The sequence below is a fragment of the Borostomias antarcticus genome (assembly GCF_949987555.1).
Source record: "Borostomias antarcticus genome assembly, chromosome: 34".
NCBI classification, from domain to species: Eukaryota; Metazoa; Chordata; class Actinopteri; order Stomiiformes; family Stomiidae; genus Borostomias; species Borostomias antarcticus.
This window is the reverse complement of record NC_140267.1, coordinates 5,192,654-5,202,653: the sequence shown is the minus strand read 5'-3', so window position 1 is coordinate 5,202,653 and position 10,000 is coordinate 5,192,654. Positions and strand designations below refer to the sequence as shown.

General features: G+C 51.2%; 2 protein-coding genes across 2 annotated transcripts in view; one reads left to right on the top strand and one right to left on the bottom strand.

Moving 5' to 3' along the window:
* Positions 1 to 6,758: 6,758 nt before the first annotated feature.
* On the bottom strand, positions 6,759 to 8,962 carry LOC311327830 (histidine protein methyltransferase 1 homolog; the record flags this gene model as incomplete). Its single annotated transcript, XM_084460933.1, has 2 exons — positions 6,759 to 7,745; positions 8,951 to 8,962. 2 exons carry the CDS (start codon positions 8,960 to 8,962, stop codon positions 6,759 to 6,761), a joined length of 999 nt encoding a protein of 332 aa, XP_084317059.1.
* A 264-nt stretch (positions 8,963 to 9,226) lies between these two features.
* zdhhc16a (zDHHC palmitoyltransferase 16a) overlaps positions 9,227 to 10,000 on the top strand; it is a gene marked incomplete at its 5' end in the record, with an annotated part of 4,318 nt that continues 3,544 nt past the window's right edge. Inside the window, 2 exons of the mRNA XM_084460941.1 lie at positions 9,227 to 9,460; positions 9,751 to 9,945. Of these exons, the coding sequence (XP_084317067.1) occupies positions 9,227 to 9,460; positions 9,751 to 9,945 (429 nt within the window). The remainder of the gene's footprint in view (positions 9,461 to 9,750; positions 9,946 to 10,000) is intronic.

The window sequence follows — 10,000 nt, the reverse complement described above, 5'->3', positions numbered from 1 at the left end:
GCCTGTTAGCCTGTTAGCTAGAGGAGCTAGCCTGTTAGCTAGAGGAGCTAGCCTGTTAGCTGGAGGAGCTAGCCTGTTAGCCTGTTAGCTAGAGGAGCTAGCCTGTTAGCTAGAGGAGCTAGCCTGTTAGCTAGAGGAGCTAGCCTGTTAGCCTGTTAGCTAGAGGAGCTAGCCTGTTAGCTAGAGGAGCTAGCCTGTTAGCTAGAGGAGCTAGCCTGTTAGCTAGAGGAGCTAGCCTGTTAGCTAGAGGAGCTAGCCTGTTAGCTAGAGGAGCTAGCTAGCTACTAGCTGGTCAGCCCATAGGGGCCCAGGCGGTTGACACTGACAGCGAATGTTGTTTCTCGCTCTTCGTGTTTGTGAATAAAACCGACATAGAATAGGCTCAAATGTCCATTAGTGCTAGCAGCTAGTAACATTAGTGCTAGTAGCTAGCGGTAGCTAGTGTTGGGTGTGCATTCTCCTGCTCATTGTGTTGTACTTGGGGAGACAGAGAGACAATAGTCTGGGCACTGTCCTGTCAAGATGGGTTAGGAGTCAAGGAGTTCCTCTAACGTCAGCTAACAGACGTGTGCTTGTTCATCCACAGCTCCAACAACATCACTGGGACCTGGAGGAAGAGAGAAGCTCGGCACTTGGGTTCTTGGCAGCCATGTTCAAATGTCCTATATAGGAAGCCAGAGGGAGGGTGTGACCAACTAACAGTGAAATGAGACAGCATCTTTTATTCTTCACATCCAGGAAGGCATTTGTTTGATGTACTGATACTGAATACCAACGACTTCAGTGACAGATGTAAACTAGATAACAGTGCTAACTAGATAACAGTGCTACTTATCTGTTGCATTCTCAGTTAGTCATGTACTCAGAAGTACGCCCGTCTTATCCAACAACATCACAAAGTATGTCTCGTTATCAAGAGGCACATAAGCCATGCTGCAGCCTACACATATCCCCTCTCCTACACATATCCCATCTCACATCATTTACATTAACGTCATCTCACATAACGTAGATCACGTCTTCCAATGCACCCACTTGCACTGTTGTGTTTGGATAAAAATGACCGTGACCCTCCATTTCAGGATGTCTTTGTGGTTTTGAATTTTAGGGCCACAATATGTCTCTGCAGGCCCTGGTCAAGGTCCCACAAGCGCTCCACACTGAACACACCCCTCTCCTGAACAAACCTCTCAAACAGGTGCAGGCCGCCCCCCACCCCAAAGTAGTGTGCCTTGGTGGCCAGGTAGACCAGTCCGTCGGGGGCCAGCAGTCTCTGGAGGGCGCGGTGCAGCGCTGGGTAGTGGGCTGTGTTATACACGGTCTCACAGGTGAATATGATGTCATATTCAGGGGACGGGTCGTCCCTCAGGACCAGAGCCAGGAAGGTGGTCCAGTCGCCGGAGAAGAACCGACACCTGGCCAGCCTGGAGCGCCGTGACGGACGCAGGGCTCTCTTCTTAGGGGGCGGGCCGTCCTCCTCCTCCTCCTCCCTCTCCTCTTCCTCTCCTTTCTCCTCATCCTCCTCTTTTCCCACTCTTTTCCCTACATCCTTCCTCTTCTCCTCCTCCTCTCCCTCACTCACACACACACACACACACACACTCACACACACACACACACTCACACACACACACACACACACACACACACACACTCACACACACACACACACACACACACACTCACACACACACACACACACTCACACACACACACACACACACACACACTCACACACACACACACACACACACACACACTCACACACACACACACACACACACTCACACACACACACACACTCACACACACACACACACACACACACACTCACACACACACACACACACACACACACTCACACACACACACACACACACACACACACACACACACACACACACACAAAGCACCTCAACAGGAGAAACCAGCCTCCTCACCAGGAGAGACCAGCCTCCTCACCAGGAGAGAAGGGGCGGGAGCATAACACACTCACTGTAGTCTAAATAACAGTCCTTCAATAATGCAGCACTAGTCCATATATATATAGCTCTGTCTGTCCTGTCTGGCCTGTGATTGGGGTCTATTAGAGCAGTAGAAAGCTTTTAGCCAACGGCATTAGATGCTGGAAAGGTCATCCAAACTCAGTGATGACCTTTAGGGGGCAGATAAAGCAAGAGATGGACAGGGAGAGACAGAAAGAGATGGGGGTGAGAAAGAGAGAGAAGGAAAGAGAGAGAGAGAGAGAGAGAGAGTCCCGTTACTGATGGAATCTAGTGGTTTGGCGCCCTCTAGTGGGAGTTCCCCTCAGTCGCAGCTGTGTGTCCTGGAGCGGTCATCTCACTCACTCATCCGTTCATTCACTCATTCCTCAGTCAGTCAATCACCAACTCACTCAGTCATAAACTGTCTGAGTGCCACAAATAACTACAAGTAGCCTAGGAGGCTATTGAGCTATTCACTCGTGCAGTGGCGGTAAGTAAATCTCGGGAAACAATTTTCAATTTTCAAAACTATTTTCCACTAGATGGCGCCATATCACTGAAGTTTGCTCTAATTTACTGAAAGCAGCAAAATGACTGTCATCCTCATCTTTGAGAAAGTATTTCATTATTAGTTTGCATTCCTCGTCATCTCTGACCCAAGGATAACTACTCAGGCCTCCTCTCAAACATGGCTCATGGTTTGCATTAAACAAGAGGCTGTTCAAGCCAGCGAGCAAAGAAAAGATCTTTTAAAGATGACATTTGGTCCAGACATGAAATGGATGAGTGTTGTTCTAGGAGGAACCACGTTGTATATGCCTGTAGACTCCAGTAGATGATCTTCTCTGTCAGGTCATGGGATGCAGAACAACCAGAGTATGAAATGGAAATTATAACAACCTAGTTGTTGCAGCCAGCTGGTGGAACCAGCACTGACCAAACCTTCAGAGAAATAGATCATGACTGTTGACCTTACCATGATGGAAAATGAGCTGTTCTCTCCTTTTCCCAATATGACTCGCGTCTAGATCCACAGTCCCCAGAAGACGGTGCACCCTGACGCTCTGTCAATCATTTATTAAAATAAATAAACACGTGCACGTTTTGTGCCAACTACTGGGGTAGCTAATATAAATGCTTCATCCCTGAGTCGGTCTGTTTTTTCGCCTCTCTTGACAAAGCGACTTCAGTTTGCCGTCCGGTGAAGGGATTGGATGTAGACGCAGCTATGAGACCCCAGAATTTGGCAGGGGGCCTACATGCATTTTTTTTTTTTTTTATCTGTGAAATAAAATCTCAGTTTGCAATGCAGAGTCAGCACAAGCGATTCTAGACTATATAGATAGAAAAAAAACAACAATCAAGACTCAATTCCTTCTTATTTTTGAACGTTTTTGACCGTTTCCGAGGCTTCCCGTCCGTTTCCGAGGCTTCCCGACCGTTTCCGAGGCTTCTCCCGACCGTTTCCGAGGCTTCTCCCGACCGTTTCCGAGGCTTCTCCCGACCGTTTCCGAGGCTTCCCGACCGTTTCCGAGGCTTCTCCCGACCGTTTCCGAGGCTTCTCCCGACCGTTTCCGAGGCTTCTCCCGACCGTTTCCGAGGCTTCTCCCGACCGTTTCCGAGGCTTCTCCCGACCGTTTCCGAGGCTTCCCGACCGTTTCCGAGGCTTCTCCCGACCGTTTCCGAGGCTTCTCCCGACCGTTTCCGAGGCTTCTCCCGACCGTTTCCGAGGCTTCTCCCGACCGTTTCCGAGGCTTCTCCCGACCGTTTCCGAGGCTTTTCCCGACCGTTTCCGAGGCTTCTCCCGACCGTTTCCGAGGCTTCTCCCGACCGTTTCCGAGGCTTCTCCCGACCGTTTCCGAGGCTTCTCCCGACCGTTTCCGAGGCTTCTCCCGACCGTTTCCGAGGCTTCTCCCGACCGTTTCCGAGGCTTCTCCCGACCGTTTCCGAGGCTTCCCGACCGTTTCCGAGGCTTCTCCCGACCGTTTCCGAGGCTTCTCCCGACCGTTTCCGAGGCTTCTCCCGACCGTTTCCGAGGCTTCTCCCGACCGTTTCCGAGGCTTCTCCCGAATAAAACATTAGTCATTTAAATTTCAAGAGAGAGAGAGAGAGAGAGAGAGAGAGAGAGAGAGAGAGAGAGAGAGAGAGAGAGTGAGAGAGAGAGAGAGTCCCGTTACTGTTGGAATCTAGTGGTTTGGCGCCCTCAAGTGGCAGATCTCCTCAGTCGCAGCTGTGTGTCCTGGAGCGGTCATCTCACTCACTCATTCATTCACTCATTCATTCATTCATTCATTCACTCATTCATTCATCATTCATTCATTCACTCATTCAATTATTCATTCACTCATTCCTCAGTCAGTCAATCACCAACTCACTCAGTCATAAACTGTCTGAGTGCCACAAATAACTACAAGTAGCCTAGGAGGCTATTGAGCTATTCACTCGTGCAGTGGCGGTAAGTACCGACCGTAGTACTCCCGACCGTTTCCGAGGCTTCTCCCGACCGTTTCCGAGGCTTCCCGACCGTTTCCGAGGCTTCTCCCGACCGTTTCCGAGGCTTCTCCCGACCGTTTCCGAGGCTTCCCGACCGTTTCCGAGGCTTCTCCCGACCGTTTCCGAGGCTTCACGACCTTCCCTGTCCGAAGAGGCGGGCGCGGGGTGATTCCAGGGGCGCGAGCCTGAGAACACAGAACCAACGGAAACCAACGGACAGCAGAAGGAGTCGCTCGAGCGACCAGCTCTCTGGATCAGGTGGAACATTTAACCGGTAAAGTTTATCAAGTTAATAATATAATAAAACACTAGTCATTTAGCTTGCTCAACCGAATTATTATCCGAAATAAAGTGGTTGTTTTCAACCCAGAAGAACGTTTTGTAGCTCATTTTCGTAGCTGGCTCTACTTTTTCTTTTATAAGAGGTTGAGGTTCGACCCAGCCCGTTACTCAGCTAGCTAGCCTGTTAGCCTGTTAGCCTGTTAGCTAGAGGAGCTAGCCTGTTAGCCTGTTAGCTAGAGGAGCTAGCCTGTTAGCCTGTTAGCCTGAGGAGCTAGCCTGTTAGCCTGTTAGCCTGTTAGCTAGAGGAGCTAGCCTGTTAGCCTGTTAGCTAGAGGAGCTAGCCTGTTAACCTGTTAGCTAGAGGAGCTAGCCTGTTAGCCTGTTAGCTAGAGGAGCTAGCCTGTTAGCCTGTTAGCCTGTTAGCTAGAGGAGCTAGCCTGTTAGCTAGAGGAGCTAGCCTGTTAGCCTGTTAGCTGGAGGAGCTAGCCTGTTAGCCTGTTAGCCTGTTAGCTAGAGGAGCTAGCCTGTTAGCCTGTTAGCTAGAGGAGCTAGCCTGTTAGCCTGTTAGAGCTAGAGGAGCTAGCCAGTTAGCCTGTTAGCTAGAGGAGCTAGCCAGTTAGCTAGAGGAGCTAGCCAGTTAGCTAGAGGAGCTAGCCTGTTAGCTAGAGGAGCTAGCCTGTAAGCTAGAGGAGCTAGCCTGTTAGCTAGAGGAGCTAGCCTGTTAGCTAGAGGAGCTAGCCTGTTAGCTAGAGGAGCTAGCCTGTTAGCTAGAGGAGCTAGCCTGTTAGCTGGAGGAGCTAGCCTGTTAGCTAGAGGAGCTAGCCAGTTAGCCTGTTAGCTAGAGGAGCCAGCCTGTTAGCTAGAGGAGCTAGCCTGTTAGCTGGAGGAGCTAGCCTGTTAGCCTGTTAGCTAGAGGAGCTAGCCTGTTAGCAAGAGGAGCTAGCCTGTTAGCTGGAGGAGCTAGCCTGTTAGCCTGTTAGCTAGAGGAGCTAGCCTGTTAGCTAGAGGAGCTAGCCTGTTAGCTAGAGGAGCTAGCCTGTTAGCCTGTTAGCTAGAGGAGCTAGCCTGTTAGCCTGTTAGCTAGAGGAGCTAGCCTGTTAGCCTGTTAGCTAGAGGAGCTAGCCTGTTAGCTAGCCTGTTAGCTAGAGGAGCTAGCCTGTTAGCTAGAGGAGCTAGCCTGTTAGCTAGAGGAGCTAGCTAGCTACTAGCTGGTCAGCCCATAGGGGCCCAGGCGGTTGACACTGACAGCGAATGTTGTTTCTCGCTCTTCGTGTTTGTGAATAAAACCGACATAGAATAGGCTCAAATGTCCATTAGTGCTAGCAGCTAGTAACATTAGTGCTAGTAGCTAGCGGTAGCTAGTGTTGGGTGTGCATTCTCCTGCTCATTGTGTTGTACTTGGGGAGACAGAGAGACAATAGTCTGGGCACTGTCCTGTCAAGATGGGTTAGGAGTCAAGGAGTTCCTCTAAGGTCAGCTAACAGACGTGTGCTTGTTCATCCACAGCTCCAACAACATCACTGGGACCTGGAGGAAGAGAGAAGCTCGGCACTTGGGTTCTTGGCAGCCATGTTCAAATGTCCTATATAGGAAGCCAGAGGGAGGGTGTGACCAACTAACAGTGAAATGAGACAGCATCTTTTATTCTTCACATCCAGGAAGGCATTTGTTTCATGTACTGATACTGAATACCAACGACTTCAGTGACAGATGTAAACTAGATAACAGTGCTAACTAGATAACAGTGCTACTTATCTGTTGCATTCTCAGTTAGTAATGTACTCAGAAGTACGCCCGTCTTATCCAACAACATCACAAAGTATGTCTGGTTATCAAGAGGCACATAAGCCATGCTGCAGCCTACACATATCCCCTCTCATACACATATCCCATCTCACATCATTTACATTAACGTCATCTCACATAACGTAGATCACGTCTTCCAATGCACCCACTTGCACTGTTGTGTTTGGATAAAAATGACCGTGACCCTCCATTTCAGGATGTCTTTGTGGTTTTGAATTTTAGGGCCACAATATGTCTCTGCAGGCCCTGGTCAAGTTCCCACAAGCGCTCCACACTGAACACACCCCTCTCCTGAACAAACCTCTCAAACAGGTGCAGGCCGCCCCCCACCCCAAAGTAGTGTGTCTTGGTGGCCAGGTAGACCAGTCCGTCGGGGGCCAGCAGTGTCTGGAGGGCGCGGTGCAGCGCTGGGTAGTGGGCTGTGTTATACACGGTCTCACAGGTGAATATGATGTCATATTCAGGGGACGGGTCGTCCCTCAGGACCAGAGCCAGAAAGGTGGTCCAGTCGCCTGAGAAGAACCGACACCGGGCCAGCCTGGAGCGCCGTGACGGACGCAGGGCTCTCTTCTTAGGGGGCGGGCCGTCCTCCTCCTCCTCGCTCTCCTCTTCCTCTCCTTTCTTCTCATTCTCCTCTTTTCCCACTCTTTTCCCTACACCCTTCCTCTTCTCCTCCTCCTCCTCCTCCTCACTCTCCTCCTCCTCCTCGCCTTCGTCCGGGCAGTTGATCAGCACGTTGGGCAGTGTGAGCTGCTCTATGACGGTGCTGTTGTAGTCCTGGAAGTGGACAAGCTCCGCCCCCCTGCTCAGCGCCAGTATCCCCAGCAGCCCGGCGCCGCAGCCCAGGTCCAGGACGCGCCTCCCCCCGAACGTCTCCCCCTCCCTCTCCAGGAGCTCCAGCAGGTCGTAGGTGCACTCCCACACCTTCAGCCCGCCCTCGTACACCCCCGAGATGAGGTCTGAGCGCTGGGCGGTGGCGCGCGACAGGACGCCCTCCCTGTCCTCCCGCTCCTCCGCCGTTCGCTCAAACACCGACTCGTTCAGGAAGTGCAAGGGAGGGAGCGTTCCCAGGGCGACGGTCTCCGAGACGGCGTCGTCGAGGAGGGAATGGGGTTCCGGCGGGGGTCGGTGCTCCACCGCCTCTTTGACCGGTTCTGCTGGAATGCTGACCGCTCTCTCCTACGAACCACACACACACACACGCGCACACACACACACACACACACACACACACACACACACACACACACACACACACACACACACACAAGCAGAAGATACGATCAGTCACAGCAGCAGCACAATACGATACAAAGAGCACTTGCGCCCTCTAGTGGACACCTTTATAAACACAGCTATGCATATTCGTTGAGACTAGCTAGAAATAAAACCTGAACAGGGAGAATCCACCTGTGGTGCCAGATAGAGGCTTGCACTGTCGCAATGTCACAAACTATGTGTGGTGGGCTGGTAGCTCGAGAAAAACAGTCTCTACAACCTAGATAAGTTGTAGAAAAAAGTATGTAGGCTACTAACATTACTCACAGGTTGAGCTGCACCGTTGGGATTCACATCCTGCCTTTCAGTTTGAATACTGTCTTCGTCTGATGGACTTTTTGACTCTATTTGCACATCGAAGTTAAAACTGAATGACATAGCTGGTTGTGAAGAGATGCATGTAGTCTAGACAGCTGCACCGTCCGGGTACGGACACGTTTGTCCAATGAGACAAAAAACTACAACACCCAGAAGTACAGGAATATAAACAACCGGTCAAGACTCCATTTACCGTGCTGCCACTCGGCACTGCGCATGCGTGTTTGGAGGAAACTATTCTGACAGCCCAAAGAAAGCGATTTGATCAGTTTCTCTTCTTTTACCGGTATTTATTATTATTTTGAGAGACAAATCCCATCGGTGCCATGGCTCCGTCTCACACAGCTGAAACCCCGTCCTAAAACAGTGAGTTAAATGTAATAAAACTAAAATTACGGCTGTAATCTCTGCTCGACTATCTGATCCAGGGGGGTTAATTTGATTCCTTCATGTTTAAGGTTGTCTATGTCGCCGGATGCCGAATATCTGCATTTTAATTCAGCGTTTAAAGGGAATAAATCGTGTTTCGCTTGGCAACGCTCTGCGTAAATACGCGTCAATCAGAGGATTTCATAACAAAACCCAGAATGGTTCAACCTCATCATGACACCCGCAACCATGTCCTCCTTCTCTCCACCAGGACCAGCTAGACCCGCCCCGCCGGGCGCACCCCGCCCTGCCCGGTGACTGGAATGCAGCATAGCAGGAATAGTAGTGGGCCTAGTCTGTAGTCTACTTGTCAGTGGATTAGACTGATTTGACTAGATTTGACTACAAGAATCGCCTGCCTGAATGAACATCGCTTGGTTGAGACTTAAATCATTTACCAATTTTTTAAAATATCGCACACACTTTTGAGGACACAGTGCCGGGTAGGCTGCCTTGTTTGATAGTGATGGTTTTGTTGAGTGATTGGTCAATCTAATCCGCCTGGGATACCCTGTTAATCCCAATGAACTGGGATAATGTCTGAGGTTCCACAGACGGATGTAAGCTTCACTACTGTACGTGTGTGTGTGTGTAATGTGTCACGTGTTCATAACTGAATGTGTTTCAGGAGCAGGATGAGGCCCTGCCCTAGCGCCGTGCTCCTGTGCCTGCGCTGGGTGCGCTTGCGTGTTTGCGCCCGTAGGGGGCGTAGCAGGCCGGCCCAGTGGCTGTGGGAGCGATGGGCCTACCTCCGGCTGCTGGGTCAGTCCCTCTGCTTCAGCTCCCTCACCGACTCCGACGTCGTCTTCGACTCGCTGTTCGAGCCCGTCTTCTGGACGGTCGACCATATCACGCGCTGGTTCGGAGCCGTGAGTCCTTCCCTGTTTCTCTCTCTCTCTCTCTCTCCTCCAGCTTCTCTCTCTGTCTCTCTCCCTCTCTCTCTCTCTCTCTCTCTCCCTCTCTCTCCCTCTCTCTCTCTCTCTCCCTCTCTCTCTCCCTCTCTCCCTCTCTCTCTCTCTCTCTCCTCCAACTTCTCTCTCTGTCTCTCTCCCTCTCTCTCTCTCTCTCTCTCTCTCTCTCTCTCTCTCCCTCTCTCTCTCTCTCTCTCTCTCTTCAATCTCAGTTGAGTGTGCTGTATTGTCGTTCCTGTCTCTCCCAGGTGTTTGTGTGTGTGGTGGTGATCCTGACGAGCTCCATCCTCCTCATCGCGTACACGGTGCTGATCCCCCTGATCTTGACCACCTACTCCCCCGCCTGGATCGCCTGGCACCTGGCCTACGGACACTGGAACCTGGTGATGATCGTGTTCCACTACTACAAGGCCGTCAGGACGGCCCCCGGACGCCCCCCCACGGTGAGGGACCAACCAGCCGACCCTCTTTCTGTCAAACCTCATTTTCATCGCATAT